Here is a 19,517-nt window from a genome sequence, read left to right as displayed (position 1 = left end):
AGTAAAAATGCACTTGGAAGATAAGGTGTGTGAGTGTTATGCCTAATGCCTTTTCATACAAATAACCACAAACAATGAATTATGTTCATTTACTAATTATAAACATAGTATTTACATATTTTTAAACTAAGATACAACTAAGTGGTTCAGGAATCAGTAACAAAGTGAAGTTATTAGTGAAAATATAGTATAGAGACTATGACTGGTACTAACTCCATAGTAACATTCAACAGACCCAGACTAGGCAGAGTCAGCGATGGCCACACCAAATAAACCCTTTAATAAAGGCTGAAATCAGATGATGTGAGGCACCCATTATGTCTGGGCAGGATTAGAGTGGATTAGTTGTGGAGGAAAGCGCAGAGGCTAAGATTGTAGTCTTTGCACGATTGACACATGCAGATGATTATCTCTCAGCTATCTGCCACATGAGGAGTCCTGGGTAATTGGGCAGGATTTTGTGCTACTCTGCACACTCAGTTGTTCGAGTGCCTCTTTCAGTGGATTAAAATCAGAATCTTCTTCAGGAAAAGGACGTTTATGATGCTGTTGTGATGAACTTTGTCTTCACTCAGAGCTAAATGTCAAGCACAGTGGTTTAAATGTTCTGTTGATATGTATGTGAGCATGAATGGTCTTGAGGATTGAGTAGATCAATTACATTTAATAAATGAAAATTGTTCAGTTAGATATAGGCTTGGGCGGCACGGTGGTGCAGCAGGTAGTGTCGCAGTCACACAGCTTCAGGGGCTTGTGGTGGAGTGTGGTGTGTTCTCCCTGTGTCTGCGTGAGTTTCCTCCAGGTGACTGTCTGTGAGGAGTGTGGTGTGTTCTCTCTGTGTCTCCGTGGGTTTCCTCCGGGTGACTGTCTGTGAGGAGTGTGGTGTGTTCTCCCTGTGTCTGTGTGCGTTTCCTCCAGGTGACTGTCTGTGAGGAGTGTGGTGTGTTCTCCCTGTGTCTCCGTGGGTTTCCTCCGGGTGACTGTCTGTGAGGAGTGTGGTGTGTTCTCCCTGTGTCTGCGTGGGTTTCCTCCGGGTGACTGTCTGTGAGGAGTGTGGTGTGTTCTCCCTGTGTCTGTGTGCGTTTCCTCCAGGTGACTGTCTGTGAGGAGTGTGGTGTGTTCTCCCTGTGTCTCCGTGGGTTTCCTCCAGGTGACTGTCTGTGAGGAGTGTGGTGTGTTCTCCCTGTGTCTCCGTGGGTTTCCTCCGGGTGACTGTCTGTGAGGAGTGTGGTGTGTTCTCCCTGTGTCTCCGTGGGTTTCCTCCGGGTGACTGTCTGTGAGGAGTGTGGTGTGTTCTCCCTGTGTCTGCGTGGGTTTCCTCCGGGTGACTGTCTGTGAGGAGTGTGGTGTGTTCTCCGGGTGACTGTCTGTGAGGTGTGTGGTGTGTTCTCCCTGTGTCTGCGTGGGTTTCCTCCGGGTGCTCCGGTTTCCTCCCACAGTCCAAAAACACACGTTGGTAGGTGGATTTGCGGCTCAAAATGTCCGTAGGTGTGAGTGAATGTGTGTGTGTGTGTGTCTGTGTTGCCCTGTGAAGGACTGGCGCCCCCTCCAGGGTGTGTTCCCGCCTTGCCCCCAATGATTCCAAGTAGGCTCTGGACCCACCACGACCCTGAACTGGATAAGGGTTACAGACAATGAATGAATGAATGATATAGGCTTCATCAAAGAATACGCCAACATTCCTCAGCTTAATGTGCCTGCCACTTCTATATCATACTGTCAGTTAACATTAACATAACCTTTGACTCCTTATTGTTACAATCTAACAGTAAATTGACTAAGTGAAATGTGGTTTTGTTCATGTTTTATTATTGTTTGTAAGCTTCAGATGTTGAATTAACTGACGTATTACCTGGTTTTTATATATTTTCTTTGTTTTGCTGTTCAGGGTTTTGAAATAACCAGACCTTTTTAATTTCTCTTTAATTTCTTTAGGGCTTAACCCTTATTTGTATTTGATTGTGATCCTAAAATGACTTTCTACAATAAACACATCATTAAAGGCTACAAGTAAACAATGGCTCACTCAGGGTATTTGTATTGGTTTAATGTAGCTTTAGAGGATTAGAATTATCCTTCCTGTGAGCCTTTCATTGTAGAAAATTAATAACATTATTGCAGTAAAAATCACAGAGTGAACTGCTTGTTTCTTAGTCTGTTACCACTGTCCTGTAGGAGTGCACCATGAAGGTTCAGGAGGGCAAATTCAAACTGCAGGATCTGCTGGTGGTTCCTATGCAGAGGGTTCTGAAATATCACTTGCTGCTCAAGGTCAGTGCAAAATTTCAGCCGTACATCAAGATTTTGTACAAGTGTTACTAAGAAATGGATGCAGGAAATGCATCATTTAAAAACTGGGTGGGAGGGGGTAAAAACTGTATGCAGAGCAACAAATGTGGTGAGTGGAGCTAATAAAATGCACAATGAGTATACAAACGAGGAGATCATGAAGATGGTTTTAAATTGTCTAAAAGGGTACACAACTGATAAATTGGTATGATGCTGTTTTCATATGAGAACTGTGAGGTACTGCTTACTAGTTCTTGATTTGTGTAATTTAGCAGTTACTTCTTTAAATATACTTCCTATGTCATTGAGCCTTAAACATTTAGCACACATTCCCAAAGCACTGTAGCAGTGCATGTTATTGTATTACTTTGGATAACAGTTAAAATATTCTAAAATTACCCTAGAATGACTTGCCTCACACAGACTCTTCTAAACCCAGTCAACCCCACTACTCTTAGTCTTGCTCATGAATAAAGAGGATGTTCTGCATCACCTGAGCCATGATTATTTCAGCTCTGACAAATATAATGGAGGAAGGGAGGCTGAATGGAGGTGGAGGTGAACGGAGAGAGTGGGTGGTTAAGGAAGCATGCTAGTTTTACTTATTTTAGACTGGACTCTTCTTATACTTTATATCATACCACTGAGTGTCTCAGTTTAAAGCATCCATGCTAAAATCTTATTATACGCATCCCATTTCACTCCCTCCCACAGCGTCTTATGCTGAAGTATTAATATCTTTCTGGCCCTTGGGGCATCACATTGGAGAGCTAAATGTTTGAGTGTGAGTACGTGGCTCTACTGAGATGATTTAGACATATGTCCGTGTGCATACACGCACCACTTTTTTATAGAAAAAGAATAATTTTGTAAGGATTTTCAGACACGCAGCCCTACATTTGAAGCCCAAATACTTCAGGGCGGCTGGCTGAAGGCACACCATTCTGAGCCTCAGCTTTGTTTAACAGTACAGTGGGTTAGCTTATCTCCTACTTTAGATCAGGTGCTATGATTCTAACATACTGCACTGCAGTCCTACTGGGCCAGAAGACTTTAAAGGAATTTCCCTCATTTGCTGATAATCAGAGAAAAGTTGGGCTAATGAAATATTCAGATGGACGAAAATCTGTAATTGTAGAATTACAAAGTACACCTGTGTAGTAAATGGACGTTGAGTGTAGATACATATTACATGCCCTAATAGAGATGTTATATTACTTAAGTACAGTATCTATTTCAGCTAACTTTAATAGAGGTATTTATTAATGTCAAAATCTGAAACATAGAATGTAAAATTACAGTGTAAAAGCTGAAGGGACACATTGGAAAATTTCCTCATGTGGTTTCCTTCTAATACTTCAAACACGTTTCCAAGACCTGTGGTGAATGCTGCATACTGCATGTGGAGTAGGCACTTTGTGTAAACTCCAGACTGTTTTAAACAGCATGTACGCTGAGCGGTATATGTTTTGTGCTATAGGAGTTAGTGAGTCACTCTGCAGATCGACCAGAGAGACAGCAGTTGAAGGAGGCCCTAGAAGCCATGCAGGTAGGAAGTGCCCCGAGGTCCCTTCACTTATTTTTCGTGCCAGTCCCAGCCACACATGGGTGTAATTGAGTGTATTCAGAACCGGTTTTATGATCACATCTGAAGGACATGTCAGTTTGATGTGATATTTCAATGTTCTTTCTCTTCTTTTGTCTCTGCTGCCTTTGAAGGACCTTGCCATGTACATCAATGAAGTCAAAAGGGACAATGAAACCTTGAAGAAAATAAGTGAATTTCAAAGCTCAATAGAAAATCTGGTAGGAGCCTGCTTTGCCACCTTTAATCAGCAATACCGTCCCAAGAATTGCCCCATTTAATATGTTACCCACAGTTTAATCTGTTAAATGCATAACGTATTGCTAATGTGATTGCCCTTTGCCCTTAACATGCTTTCCAAATTTTCTGGAAGCCTTCTCCTTGGTCTCACAATGGTTGCAACATCCAGTGTGCTCACCTGCAGCTGAATCATCAGCTGCAGTTGTTCACTGTAATAAATCATTAACTCCTCCAGAGCCTGAGCATGGAGAAGACAGATTTTAATTCCGTGTTAAATCGAAATTTAATCAGTGTATCTTCTGTCACCGGTGTGTGTGGGTGGCAGTGTTTAACGAGGAGGCAAATGCTTTTCTTATGTTCATACCTTTGGCACTGTAGATGCTACAGGGAGAGAACGAGTGAATATTTCCTTTATTTCCTCCCTCCACAGAGTGAGCACAGAACTCCCCATAACACAGGAGATAGGTGTGGGGGTTTGTCACAAAGTTAATTAAGTTAGTTTGTGTGTGCTGTTGTTGTTGTTGTACCAAATTATACATTCACACTGCATCTGCAAAAATCCTCCTCCCAAATACACATGTCCAGGTCTTTTATATATTAAATCCTTACCTCCACTGACTAAAGTTACATACACAACAGTGAAATGTAGAAAATTGGCTTTTCCAGGTAGCAGGTTATGGCTTTTTTAGGAAGCAAATAAAAATATAGTACCATTGTCTGTGTGTTCACTGCAGCAAGTGAAACTGGAGGAGTATGGGAGGCCAAAAATAGACGGAGAACTGAAAGTCTGCTCTAATGTTAACCGGACCAAACAGGATAGGTAAGTTAGAGTTTAAATGAAATTCGCCTTGCCTAAAACCTCATTTAAGAACTGACAACATAGTGTTGTGGTCACCTAAAGAAGAGCTCTTAGACTGCTTAGTAAAAGACAAGGTAGTCATATGTCTTATTTATATTTGAATGTTCCTTCAATTTCAAAAATTTCCTCCAATAAACACATGAACCTCAGTGTCTTAAATAATATCAGTAATTAGTCAGAGCAATTTGAGGGATTTTCATGTGTCTATCAATTATTCTTCATATGTTTAATATGAGTTAGTTTTATTGTAACACAATGCTGTAGATTTAAATATCTTCGTGATTTCTGTTTTTTTAACCCTGATGGTTTATTGGTGATCAGATTCACCGGTTCAGCCTGTAATGATGCCTTAATGCATTAGGGCAGGTTGCTGTATAGCTCATATTGTTTTTGTTGCCAGGTACATCTTCCTGTTTGATAAAGTGGTGATTGTGTGCAAGAGAAAAGGCTACAACTACGAGCTGAAGGAGATCATCGAACTCCAATTTTACAAGATGTCAGATGACCCTATGAACAACAGAGACATGAAAAAGGTTGAGAACCACTGAGCCTTTGCCAAGTTTGTTGACGAAATGCTTGAGCTGTGTTTGAGTTATATTTGCATTTATATTCCTTTTTGTTTTTTCAATGGGTTTCTGCATATGTTGCATTCTCTAATGTGAGGCATGGGGGATTCTGTGATTATAAGCTGTATGTAGAGTCTTGATGGATTGTGCTCATGTAATCTTGTCCTTGAACATACAGCATGGCGCTTGTAATTTCAAGTAGGCCAATCGTAAGTGTTGCTCTGTGCTCCTTATGCTCTGGAGAGCATGTAGATGGAGATTTAGTTGAAAATGTTTTTCCTCAAATCTAACATACTGAAAATCTGCATGTATGGGATAAATGCATGTTTAACAGGGTGTCTCTCTCTCCCTCTCTTTCTCTCTCTCTCACTCTCTCTCTCTTCTTGCATGCCTACCAGGCCAGTGGAAAAATGGTAAGCTGAAGTAAACCTCTGCTCATGTTCTTTTAGCTGTGTTCTCTAAGCTGTGATTTATGTATGGATCAGTGGCTGTGATTGCCTGTCTTCTCCCTGATAGTTTGATTTGTGTTCTTTTGTTTTGAGAGCTACGCAGCATTCTTATGCTGTCAGACAGGAATTACTTTTGTTTACAACAAATTGAGGATTTGTTACAGACTCTAGATGTTTTCTGTGTTGTTCTCCACTGTGACTTCTATAAGATCGATGTCAAACATCCCATCCTATCTTTAATTCTGCTGCTGTCTTCTGTTTATCCCCCTGATGCTGTAGTGGTCCTATGGCTTCTTCCTGATCCATTTGCAGGGTAAGCAAGGCTTTCAGTTCTTCTGTAAGACAGAAGACACCAAAAGAAAGTGGATGGAGCAGTTTGAGATGGCCATGTAAGTATGCAGCACCATTAGTTTAAGAAGAACAGTCACTCAGACACATTTTACTCAAATGTGTGCTTTAAAAAAACAGGTCAAACATCAAGCCAGAAAGAGCTACAGCCAACCAGCACAATTTCCAGATGCACACTTTTGAAAAGAACACCAACTGCAGGGCCTGTAAGATGCTTTTGAGGTGAGGCTACATGCATATCCATACACACACACACTTTTCAGAAAATCAAGATGCCTTATTCTTAGTGGTAATCAGAAGAATTAGTTAGAAGATTTGTGTCAAGATCTGACAGACGGATGAAGTCACATGATTGTTATCCACAATAGAATCACCCAATAAGAAAAGGAAAAGCTCACATATTAAGTACACACTGTGTTATGTTGGAGTGTTAAACAGTTTACATTTCATTATTAATGGTAGTAAGACAAGTCCAAAATTTATCGGCCATTGAATTTAGATATTCGTTTCCATGTCTCTGATATTGGCATGGCAACAACCAAGATGATGAAACCGTGTCAGCTATCCAAGCTCCAATAAGTAGACTTGTATTATGAACGTCAAAAAGATTTGTGTCTTATGGTATGCCACTGCTTGTCTAAGATCAGTTCAGTCTGGGTTACTGAGATACGAACATCTGAATGAAATGATGAGACTTTTTTGTTTTTCTTTTTTCTAAAATTGGAAGAGTCTGCCCACTACAAAGGATGTTGTTTTGTCATTTGTAGACATTCTGTTGTGCAAACACTACAGACAAATAAAAACCATCATGTTGCATCTGATACGTAGAATTTTTAATTTTTTACATACATCTTAATTTTAATTTTTGTAATTTTTGTTGTTGTTTAACAGCCTTGACTTTATGTAACTTGACAACAATCAGAACGGTTTAATGAGGCTTATAATGTGAATGTAACCTTAGACCCAAACACAACACACATTGTTCTCACTTGGACTTTACCACATGAGTGTGAAGCTGGTACAGATTTTGGCCCGTGATACTGCAGTTGGCCTGAGCTCAACTCATAGGGATTGCCTTTAGTTGATATGTTTTATTGACCCATATAAACCAGCAGTTCCGCAGTGACCTAAATTTGATGTTCTACAGCCAGTGTGAACAGCTAATTATAACAGTGATGTGTACAGCTCTGTTAGAGCACTGCTGTTTTAGCAGTGTGCTGATGACTCACAGTAAGCTCCAGCACATACAGGATTGGTGATGTGTAGTAGGGAGTGCCGTGCTGATTTAAGTAGATCAGTCAATGGAGCAACAGCCAATGGGAAATAACCATAATGCGGCTTTCCTCTTTGGAAGCTGGTCAGGGTTTTGGACACAGGCCAGTTGCAATCACAGATGCTTCCTATTAACCTCGTTCTCTCTCTCACTCACAAACACAAAAGATGTCTCTTTGTCTGTACAATGCTATGTGTCTCGTACTCTTTTTCTCTTTCAGGGGGATTTTCTACCAGGGTTATTTTTGTTCACGCTGCGGGGCCGGAGCACATAAGGAGTGCTTAGAAATCATCACCATCTGTAAAATAAGTGAGTTACACACGTGTAGGGTGATCAGTGCCCTAATGAAATATCTGTGTATCTAAAGGAGCTGAAGTCATCGGCTTCTGACAGTTTCTCCTTTCTCTTGTATTTCCTTAGGTCCTCATGATCTGGTGAGTTCAAATGCTTCCTGCAATGCAGATAAACTTCTCTGATTAGATCTGTTTCATTTAACTCTGTCCTGTTTTTCACACTGGATTTGGTCGTCAAAGGAAGTTGAAATAACATATTCAGTATTAATATTTGTCTAAACTATTAATGCAAACTTTCTTCTCTGTATCTGACAGGAGCCTGGACTTCCACAGTCAGGTAAGAACCAAGTTAGAACTGTGGTTATGTCTTCTAATAAAAAATTCAGACTCTGCAGTGCACCCTGCTTCAGGTAAATTCTCTGAAACATAGTTTGAAGTAAGTGGACAAAAGCCCGCTCCCAGATTAGCGCTAGATATTCTGTAGCCCACTGCTGCCATCTAGTGAGTGCGATCCACTCAGTGTAAGAGGATTTGTAGCTTCTTGAGTGCTTTAGGATTATCATTATCTCTTTGTGGCATGAGGGAGCACGCTATACAGATGCAGCCCAGAAGTGCTGTAGATTGGTTGGCTGGAATTTGGTGCAACAGCAGACGCTTTCACAAAGCTTCAGTGCTATCAGACAACAATCAGTAAAAGCACAAAATGTCTACCACACTGTTTGTCATTAGTATTTCGAGTTATGCTTCTGTAGTCTTGTTTTAGTTTGGATTCTGAGACAGAATGTTTTCATATTGTTGTCTTCATAAAACCATTTCTTTGCCTCATTTATTGAAGGCCCAAAGATGGTAGCAATCAGGAACTACCATGGCACACCGGCCCCTCCAGGCAAAAGCCCTGTAACCTTCCAGACGGGGGATATTATTGAGCTGCTGAAGGGAGACCCAGACACTACGTGGTGGGAGGTGATATGTTACTTTCTTTAACGTACACCCAGTGTTGTAGCATAAATATAGTACCTACAAATTGCTTACGTGTCCAAATGTAACACAGTAGGTATATGGAATTTAAAACGCCTACTTAATTATTTTACATCACTCTTTATCCTATAGAAATATAGCAAATTAAAATATAAACCCAGTTTCCAGAAAAGTCGGGACATTGTGTAAAAAAACAAATGTGTTAGTTTCATTGATCCTTTATATAACTGACAAAAGTGTTATTATCCGATGCCTTCAAAATAAGAGTGAGAACTCTATAAATGTTTGACGTAGTATTGTTTTGACACATTCCATTCTAAGCAGGTGAATTGATAACGGATGAGGGTATTGTGATTGGTTATAAATGGAGCATTCACCAAAGGCTCAGTGTTTGCCAGCAATGATGGGCTGTGCCAAAATGGTGTTTGTTTAAAAAAAAATGTATAAATAATTAATACAACTAATAGGACATAACCCCATTAACTCATGTGCGTTTGTGACCATCAGGGACGGCTCATTCAGACCCTGAAGACTGGTTATTTCCCCAGTTCCTGTGTTAAGCCTTGTATAGACCCTAAGGTAAGACACCAGGCCTGATGACTCTTTTAAACGCCCAGTCTGAGTAATTCATATTAATGTAAATTAATCATTCTTAATGATTTTTTTTTCTTGCTCCTAGCCTTTTCTGTCTTGTCCCAGTCGTCAGTCCTCGAGAGAGACAGATTACTGTGTTTATCCATGGTATGTTGCCTATATTTTCTTTTCCCCTTATTTTCCCAGTATTGATTTGCTGGTTGTGTATCTAATGCATAGTATTTGATCAAAGGTTTAGAAAATGTAATTATAAGTATTCATGGAACTTATGACCTAACTTAAATTCATCCATGCATTTATAACTGCAGTCGATACAAATGATGGATTAATCATTTTAATAAATGAACTATATGCAAGGCATGTTTTGACGTTTCTGTCTTTACAGTGCATCCCACGTTGACCCACCGTGATGAATGAGGTGTAGTCATGCATGTATTTTGTGTGTGTGCATATTTATAACAGGTTTGCTGGGAACATGGAGAGGCAGCAGGCTGATAATCTCCTTAAGTCTCACAGTAGCGGCACCTACCTGATCAGAGAACGAACTGCAGAAGCCGAGCGCTTTGCCATCAGCATCAAGTGAGTGATGGACGCATGACTGCTCAGGAAACATAAGCAAGTTCATTTTTGATAGCTCCATGATTGGAAACCTGTAAGTAAGAACAGCCAGTGTTTAAAATAAAAGTGCTACAAAAGATGATACAAAAGGTTCTTTGAGTGATGCCATAGAAAAAATGTGCGAAGAACCATTTTAAATGTTTAAAAATCCATCACTCAATTTAAACAAAGCAAAAATGGTTCTTTATGGAACCAAAAGTGATTATTCTATGGCATCACTCAAAGTATATTTTGTAGTACCTTTATTATTAAGAGTGTAACAAGTAGCTGATTGGAAGTGGACCTATTATTAATTTGCCCTATCGCTCACCTATAGCCCGCTTGTGGTCATATTAGCCTTTAAATTTAAGGATCTAGACTTTGATGTATTCTGAGGATGGTATGAACTTGTTATACACCCCCCCGCCCCAGGTTTAATGATGAAGTAAAACACATCAAAGTCATAGAGAAAGACAACTGGATTCACATTACAGAAGCAAAGAAGTTTGAAAGCCTCCTGGTAAGAAATGCTAAATTGCTAAACGTGGTATGGCCCAAATTGCATTGAAATGAGCAGGAATATTGAGTAATGATGTCTTTTTTTGTTGGAACAGGAGTTGGTTGAGTACTATCAGTCTCACTCTCTAAAAGAGAGCTTTAAGCTGTTGGACACAACGTTACGATATCCTTACAAATCCAGAGAGCGCTCAAACTCTCGTGCCAGTACTCGTTCTCCAGGTAAACACAGACTTTTCACATCAGTTTCCTTTCGTTCTGCCTCCCTCTCTCTCTCTCTCTCTCTTTTCCCCTCACTTTATTTTTTTCCTGGCTATTTGACCTTGCTAACTGTCTGTCCTGAACTGTTGCCCACACATTTTGACACACTCCCAAAAAAACAAATCCCAACGGCTGGTTACACCCACCCACATGCTGCATACCACGCCCCCCACCATTTCACTTGTCACTCACCCACAGTCAGTATGCCTGGGTGCCACCCCTTCTGATTGAGGGAGAGTGCTGGCTCTGGCTTTTGGCTGCAGTGGTAGCCTGTTGCCCTGCTGGCTGAATGGGCTCTGTTTAACACACGCAGCATTATTTCTATTATAAATGATTTTCACCGCCCTCCGGCCAAAAGCCTGCCACCCTGCCTTTGTTCACTTTCCAGCTGAGCCTAACTGGCCCTCGCTGAGGCCATTATTAAAGACACATGGCTGTCGAAATGAGCAAAGACAATGTACGTCTGTTGGTAAAGGAGGAACTGGGGAGAGGGCTTCTGTAAGGAAAAGGTCAGCAGCTTGTGTCCAGTGTAAGAGCTTATTCACTGAAAGTCAGACAATAGCACATTCTCATGGCAGGAAATACCTCTCCCCTCGCTGTGTTCTGCCCTGTGACCGTTCTCTGTAACTCATCAGGCATACACACAGATGTGGTTATATCAGCTAAAACTTGCACATTAAAGTATGTATATTGTTATCTTTCCAAGAAAATCTTAATGATCTTTGGCTGAGCTCTTTTGCTTTTCTTCTCTCTACTCTTCTCTTCTCTTCTCCCTTTGTGTCCTAGCAGCCTCCTGTGCTTCCTACAACTTTTCCTTCCTCAGTCCTCAGGGCCTCAACTTCTCTTCTCAAAGCTCTGCTCCCTTCTGGTCAGGTACTGAATCATTTTCTTTCTCTCTCTCTCTCTCTCTCTCTCTCTCTCACACACACACACACACACTCTTTCTTTCTCTCACTTTCTCTTTTTTCCCTCTCTCTTTTCCTTTCTCTCTCTCACTCTTTTTCTCTTACTCTTTTTTCTCTTTCTCTCTCACTTTCTCTTTTTTCTCTCACTTTCTCTCTCACTCTTTCTTTCTTTCTTTCTTTCTTCTCTCTTTCTCACTATCTCTCTCCCACTTTCTCTTTTTCTTTCTCTCTCTTTCTCACTTTCTCACTCTCTGTCTTTCTCTCCCATTTTCTCTCTTTTTCTCTCACTCTTTCTCTCTCTCTTTTTCTTTCTCTCTCACTTTCTTTCTCTCACTCTCTCTTTTTCTTTCTCATTTTCTCTCTCTCTCTCTCATTTTCTCCATGCTCATTCTTTCTTTGCCATCTGCTCCCACTGCTTTCCTTTGGGTGATGTTTTTTTTTCTGATACCTGTAATGAGTGACAGTATTGCAAACTCCAGTGCAATAATGTAACAATGTCTCACCGTATGCCACTCAGTTCATCCACTCTTTACACGTAGTCCCTAAGCCTTCTGCTCCTGTATCTTCAGCAGTGTCACTATCTGTCCTGTTCAGTTTGTTGAATGATCTGCTGTTGCTCTGTGCAGTATTCACTCCCAGGGTGGTCAGCACAGCAGTGGCCAGGTATAACTTTGCTGCTCGAGACATGAGAGAGCTGTCTTTGAGAGAAGGTGACATTGTCAAGATCTACAGCAAAATCGGAGGAGACCAGGGTTGGTGGAAAGGAGAGGCTAATGGAAGGGTAAGAGAGAAGGAAAGACTGGGTCTAAGATCCATCAGTATAAAATTAAAATCTCGTGCCTTATCTTACACTACAAAGATTTAACCACAGTGTACTGCATGTCATTACATTAATTCTCATCCTTATTTGTTAGTATTGTTGTTATTATCTTTCTGTGAAGCCAGTTGTCAAATTTGGTTAGAAAAAGGTCTTGTAAATTTCAGCTCATCTCCTTCCACTTTAAGCATTTCTTACACCGTCATTCTTCTAGTGCTGAGCTGGATTTGCACAACTCATTGTTTACAGAGAGAAGCCCACTTGTGCTCCAATTTCAGTGGATGTTGTTGTCTTCCTGATTGTAGATTGGCTGGTTCCCTTCGACGTATGTCGATGAAGAAGGCGTACAGTGAGGCTCTGACGTCATCAGGTTTCTCCAATCATATCACCCTTCCCTCCACAGCCCTCAGACTGAGGACTCTCTTGGTTTCCATGGAAACACTTTGTGGAATACGTTTTTGCTGGAAGCTGAATTTTACCATGAATCTTTGTTCTTTGTTCATCATATACAAATCTGCTTTATCCCCCCCCACCCTTTTTTTTCTTTCTTTGGACATGTCCGTGTGATGTCTTTGAAGAAAACTAGATGGACTCATTCCTGTTCCCTTCCCAGTGGGCTGGTGGAGAAAATGTGAACAGTCCAGACCTTTGCCTTGGACAAGCCAAAACATTCAGCATGGCATTGCCATATTTGTGTAAAGATAGCTATGAAGATTTCTGTGGCCAAATGGAGAAACTGGGGTGGGCGTGTATAGATAATTTATTCAAGAGAAGTATCTATTAAAAAAGAGTGGAAATTTATTGATAAGAAAGTAATGAGGAAAAGATGCACTTTGCATTCCTTTACAGAGAGAACTTGCCTTAGTGGTTATACTAATGCCTTTTGGGCTGAGAGGAGTGTGGATGGAATTTATGTGAAAATTATGTTTCTGCACACACACACACACACACACACACACCTCTGCCCTGTACAGTAATGCGGTGCCTTCAAAGTGCAATCTCTGCTCTCAGAACTCTCCCATACAGATGCTCCCTGATACAGGAGTCAGATGAAAATGCAGTCAGCCTTTTGCGGACATGGAGCTGGGGAAGAAGACAGCCGGAAGGTTCTGGAACACCCATAATTGGACAACCCAAATAATTATTCTCTTACAAAATAGAGGACAGCCCTACAGGGGCACTGGACCAGTCTGTGTCACCCACAAACAGTGACCAATAAGGTGTTTGGACCAAAAACAAGACCCTCTATAAGATCAACTGGAAAAGAAATGGCTCCTAAACTGAGTCAGTTCCGAGAATCAAACATTAACGCTTCTAATTTGACAGAACAAGGGCAAACAAGTAACATATGACCAATCTCGTCTTTTCATAAATCTACAGGTTCTAATCACACCATGTTTTTGATTTTCCTCATTTGCAGTTTATCGTTGTACAGTATCTTGCCTTATTGATTGGTTGACACACGGTGCTGCAGTGGTATTTTTAATCTCTGGGTTCATGGCAGGATTCTCAGCGCAGTTGCTATGGTCTAGCAGCCTCCTGCTTTACATGCGAACCTCAGCCATCAAGTGCACTTTATCTGTGAAATGGGACATCTGAAAACAGCTTTCAAACGTTTTCATGTGAAGAGACCAGTGGAGTTTTTACGGACTGCCTTTTTGATTGTGTCAGAATCCAAGCACCAGTTTGTTTGTTTGAAAAAAACTTGCTGATGTCCTTCTTCTTTGGAATACAAAGGAGTAAACAACCATTTTCCTTCACTCTGTCGATACTGAATACCTGTAAAACGTCTTCATAGGTGCACTGATGTTGGCTCTTCATATATTCTACTGAAATTTGTTATATGTTGCTGTGGTTCATCAACCAAGACTGACAATATCTCACAGAAGCTACAAGATGGATGGATGGCTGGCATCTGTCGAGTGGGAAACTTTCACAGGCTAGCTCCAGGTCAGAGCAGAGCTCTTAATGGTGAAGAAGGCGAATATCTGTGGCTTAAGCCTGGGCTGGCCAAGGGGCTTCATTACTGTTTGTGTAGTGGACAGAAATCCATTGCATGTGTCATAAATATTACAACTCCTGTCAGTGATTCAGAAAAAAAATGGTGTACTTTTTTGAATGGTCAGTTATTTCCAAACTGAGGTCTATCATGAAATAAATATTTCTTCTTTTGTCTAATAGTGGTTTGCTCATTATTTATGTAACTGTGTAGGTAAAATGTGGCTAAACACACCACACTCTGGGGAGAACACACCACACTCCTCACAGACAATCACCCGGAGGAAACCCACGCAGACACAGAGAGAACACACCACACTCCTCACAGACAGTCACCTGGAGGAAACCCACGCAGACACAGGGAGAACACACCACACTCCTCACAGACAGTCACCCGGAGGAAACCCACGCAGACACAGGGAGAACACACCACACTCCTCACAGACAGTCACCCGGAGGAAACCCACGCAGACACAGGGAGAACACACCACACTCCTCACAGACAGTCACCCGGAGGAAACCCACACAGACACAGGGAGAACACAGCACACTCCTCACAGACAGTCACCCGGAGGAAACCCACACAGACACAGGGAGAACACACCACACTCCTCACAGACAGTCACCCGGAGGAAACCCACGCAGACACAGGGAGAACACACCACACTCCTCACAGACAGTCACCCGGAGGAAACCCACGCAGACACAGGGAGAACACACCACACTCCTCACAGACAGTCACCCGGAGGAAACCCACTCAGACACAGAGAAAACACACCACACTCCTCACAGACAGTCACCCGGAGGAAACCCACGCAGACACAGGGAGAACACACCACACTCCTCACAGACAGTCACCCGGAGGAAACCCACGCAGACACAGGGAGAACACACCACACTCCTCACAGACAGTCACCCGGAGGAAACCCACGCAGACACAGGGAGAACACACCACACTCCTCACAGACAGTCACCCGGAGGAAACCCACGCAGACACAGAGAAAACACACCACACTCCTCACAGACAGTCACCCGGAGGAAACCCACGCAGACACAGAGAGAACACACCACACTCCTCACAGACAGTCACCCGGAGGAAACCCACGCAGACACAGAGAGAACACACCACACTCCTCACAGACAGTCACCCGGAGCGGGACTTGAACCCACAAGTTCTGCGACACTAACCTGCTGTACCACCGTGCCACCCCAAATTTTTTTTAGAAATTGTCTCTTTTATTTGCAAATAATTACATTTTGTTTGTTTTTTTACATTTTGAAATGTGTCCCACATTTTTGGAAATGGGGTTTGCATGATGACAGTTTCACTGAGCTGTATAAAGCATAGTATTTGACTGAACTGAAAACCTCACTAAATTTGGACATTAAAATCCCTCTTTGCCATTAAAAGATCGTTTATCATAATACAATTTAAAATATCAAGGTTAATGACTTAATGATACATTAATGGAGACGCAGTCTAAGTGCTGGCCCTATCACTGGGAGATTGCTGGTTTGATTAAGTGTAATTGGTCTAGCCTGCACAGGCATCTTTTAGCTGGCAAAGCATATCTGGGCGGTCAGCGTTCTCCTAAACTTGTGTCGAGCTGTCCAGTTGTGGTCTGTTAAAAGTGGTTGTCAGGTTCTCATGTCTCAGGGGAAATGTGCTTGTCCTCATATTGCCAGGTGTAGGGGGATGGGGAACTGTGATAAAACTGGAAAACATTAGGTTAAAAAAAACATTTCACAGTGTTACCATCATCAGTGTTTATGATGGTGTAAATGCTTAAAATGGCCACTTGGGGGAGGTGCATCACCAAAGTTCACAGTGTGGTTCTGGACATTGCGTCTTTGCATTATTTTCTTTGTGCATTTTTGAGATATTTTCGGATTAAAAGTGATAATAATATATAATAAACCTCATCTTATCATCAGTGAAGAATTACAGCAGTTCCCTTAACAGTGTCGGTGTATTTCAATGCAGTGCTCCTACAAGGTTTCGTTTTAGGATGGAGATTAAGATTTTTAGTGTCCTATGCCCATATTAAGTCCTAGTGTTTGACTATAAGACACTGTCTGTGTTTAGTTTGCTGTTGTAAAAGCGCCTTTTACGATATTAGTTCTGGACACACACTCGCCATCCATCATAGCACACAAATGCAATCTCTAGCACAGAAGAATAACACGGTTAGCGAGCCAGGACTCTTCTGATGAGTTCTTTCAGCCAATTTTCCTAAGGGGATTTTGCCTGTCTTTTTAAATAACCATTTTACAAGATCAGCTGGAGGTGTGTTTGGAGAGCAAGATAATAAGCACTCTGAATTCAGTAGAAAAGCACAGATGATATACACCGTTCAGACATTACATTATGACCACCTCCTTGTTTCTGAACTCACTGACTCCTCTCTCAGCTCCACTGACCACACAGGACTTTATAGTTCTAAAATTAGACTGTCATCCATCGATTGCTCTGCATACTTTACCTCTTTTCACCTTGGTGATCAATGGTCAGACCCCCCTCCCCCCACAGAGCTGGTGGATCAGACACAGCAGTGGTGCTGGAGTTTTTAAACATTCTGTCTTCTTACTGTGGTCTATACGAGACACTCCTACCTCATTGGTACACTTTTGTACATGTAAAGTATCATCTGTTGCTGCACAGGATGTTGTGGTAACGCAGACACAGGTCACCCTGTGTAAGCTTAAAAAGACTCTTCCTTAAGATATAAGTATATATACGTAAAAAATAAAAACATATATTGGCATATTTCAGTAGAGCCGCTGCAATGCTGTAACAGAAGCATGGACTCATTTGTTCATAACTGGGTACTACACCAGTTAAATGAACCAACACTGAGCAGCAGGTTGATCAAACTGACTCTATTACTCACATCTAACTCATCCAGACCGAAAGAGAGAGCTGTTTGATTCAGTTGCCTTTTCTGACCCTTGTTAGTCAGCAAACTGGGATTAATTAAAAATGATCCGTTCGCTCCATCCACATCTGGCAGCAGCAGCTGTAAACAACCTTGCTCCCTCAGTCTGCTTTGTAGAAATATTAAACAGGTAAAATCTAGAAGACGGAGACCATAGTTGGCAGGAAGAAGGCAAAATGGTCATTAAGTCAAAATCATTCATTTAGATGTAAATTACATGCAAAAAGCAACCACTTGTCTAAAAAGGTGAAAACGTATGTGTGTGTGTGTGTGTGTGAGAGAGATTGTGTTTCCAAACCTGGAGTTCAAATGGATACAGAAACCTATGATTCCTGACCAGTGTAGATCTGATATCTGTAAACACCTGTGAAAAGGTTTTGTCTTTGGAAAATGAGGGGGAAAATAACAAGCTCCATTCTTGATTCACAGAACGATCTGCAGGTGTTTCCGTCCATTCCTCCACAGCGAGAAGACAATTCCGCACCATGGGTCTGAAAGGTGTAAGAAGTACACAAAAAACTGCCACTGGTGATTAGAGGCAGGGAACAAACCTGGAGCAGCAGGACGCCACCCTCTGAGCCTGGAGAGCAATTTGGGAGGGTCAGAGACTTCAGGATTTCAGCTGGGGATTTTACAGATCGCCGTTGCTTTAAAGGAACAATAAATAAATCATTCATTCATTCATTTATCATCTGTAACCCTTATCCAGTTCAGGGTCGCGGTGGGTCCAGAGCCTACCTGGAATCATTGGGTGCAAGGTGGGAATACACCCTGAAGGGGGCGCCAGTCCTTCACAAGGCAACAAACACACTCACACCTACGGACACTTGAGTCACCAATCCGCCTACCAACATGTGTTTTTGGACCATGGGAGGAAACCCCCGCGGACACAGGGAGAACACACCACACTCCTCACAGACAGTCACCCAGAGGAAACCCACGCAGACACAGGGAGAACACACCGCACTCCTCACAGACAGTCACCCGGAGGAAACCAACGCAGACACAGGGAGAACACACCACACTCCTCACAGACAGTCACCCAGAGGAAACCCACGCAGACACAGGGAGAACACACCGCACTCCTCACAGACAGTCACCCAGAGGAAACCCACGCAGACACAGGGAGAACACACCACACTCCTCACAGACAGTCACCCAGAGGAAAACAGTCACAGGGAGAACGCACCACACTCCTCACAGATAGTCACCCAGAGGAAACCCACGCAGACACAGAGAGAACACACCACACTCTTCACAGACAGTCACTCGGAGGAAACCCACGCAGACACAGAGAGAACACACCACACTCCTCACAGACAGTCACCCAGAGGAAACCCACGCAGAAACAGGGAGAACACACCACACTCCTCACAGACAGTCACCCAGAGGAAACCCATGCGGACACAGGGAGAACACACCACACTCCTCACAGACAGTCACCCAGAGGAAACCCACGCAGACACAGGGAGAACACACCGCACTCCTCACAGATAGTCACCCGGAGGAAAAAACAGTCACAGGGGGAACTCACCACACTCCTCACAGATAGTCACCCAGAGGAAACGCACGCAGACGCAGAGAGAACACACCACACTCTTCACAGACAGTCACCCGGAGGAAACCCACACAGACACAGGGAGAACACACCACACTCCTCACAGACAGTCACCCGGAGGAAACCCACGCAAACACAGGGAGAACACACCACACTCCTCACAGACAGTCACCTGGAGCAGGAATCGAACCCACAACCTCCAGGTCCCTGGAGCTGTGTGACTGAGACACCTACCTGCTGCACCACCGTGCCGCCCACAATAAATAATTTTACCTTTTAAAAACAAACAATACAAACCCTTGCAATGAAGAACCATTTGTGAAATTTTTGAAACAATTCCTTATTTCCACCTAAAATTATATTTTTTCATCTCTCAAGAATTTCATCAGTTTATTAGGCTATATGTTTTTTCCAATGCGAATGTAATCTCACACGTAAGCTCCACTGCTAGGACT

At 42.3% G+C, this 19,517-nt stretch overlaps 1 protein-coding gene across 6 annotated transcripts in view; it reads left to right on the top strand.

Annotated features, from left to right (window-relative positions):
* Positions 1-18,062, top strand: part of vav2 (vav 2 guanine nucleotide exchange factor) — a 185,499-nt gene extending 167,437 nt beyond the window's left edge. For 2 of the 6 annotated variants that reach the window (XM_066645364.1, XM_066645362.1), the window contains 20 exons: positions 2,176-2,271; positions 3,770-3,838; positions 4,009-4,095; positions 4,849-4,934; positions 5,374-5,506; positions 5,938-5,952; positions 6,268-6,377; positions 6,457-6,558; positions 7,830-7,918; positions 8,030-8,043; positions 8,218-8,239; positions 8,738-8,865; positions 9,388-9,459; positions 9,560-9,621; positions 9,937-10,053; positions 10,504-10,591; positions 10,686-10,809; positions 11,635-11,721; positions 12,380-12,534; positions 12,876-14,737. In XM_066645364.1, the coding sequence (XP_066501461.1) occupies positions 2,176-2,271; positions 3,770-3,838; positions 4,009-4,095; positions 4,849-4,934; positions 5,374-5,506; positions 5,938-5,952; positions 6,268-6,377; positions 6,457-6,558; positions 7,830-7,918; positions 8,030-8,043; positions 8,218-8,239; positions 8,738-8,865; positions 9,388-9,459; positions 9,560-9,621; positions 9,937-10,053; positions 10,504-10,591; positions 10,686-10,809; positions 11,635-11,721; positions 12,380-12,534; positions 12,876-12,923 (1,704 nt within the window). In that variant the 3' untranslated portion in view covers positions 12,924-14,737. Of the gene's footprint in view, positions 1-2,175; positions 2,272-3,769; positions 3,839-4,008; positions 4,096-4,848; positions 4,935-5,373; positions 5,507-5,937; positions 5,953-6,267; positions 6,378-6,456; positions 6,559-7,829; positions 7,919-8,029; positions 8,044-8,217; positions 8,240-8,737; positions 8,866-9,387; positions 9,460-9,559; positions 9,622-9,936; positions 10,054-10,503; positions 10,592-10,685; positions 10,810-11,634; positions 11,722-12,379; positions 12,535-12,875; positions 14,738-17,933 lie in introns of those variants that run through there. The other 4 variants (XM_066645363.1, XM_066645361.1, XM_066645365.1 and 1 more) reach the window with 4 other exon arrangements.
* The last annotated feature ends 1,455 nt before the right edge of the window (positions 18,063-19,517 follow it).

The sequence above is a fragment of the Hoplias malabaricus genome, chromosome 15, assembly GCF_029633855.1.
Source record: "Hoplias malabaricus isolate fHopMal1 chromosome 15, fHopMal1.hap1, whole genome shotgun sequence".
NCBI lineage: Eukaryota > Metazoa > Chordata > Actinopteri > Characiformes > Erythrinidae > Hoplias > Hoplias malabaricus.
This window is presented reverse-complemented; position numbering and strand designations above follow the sequence as displayed.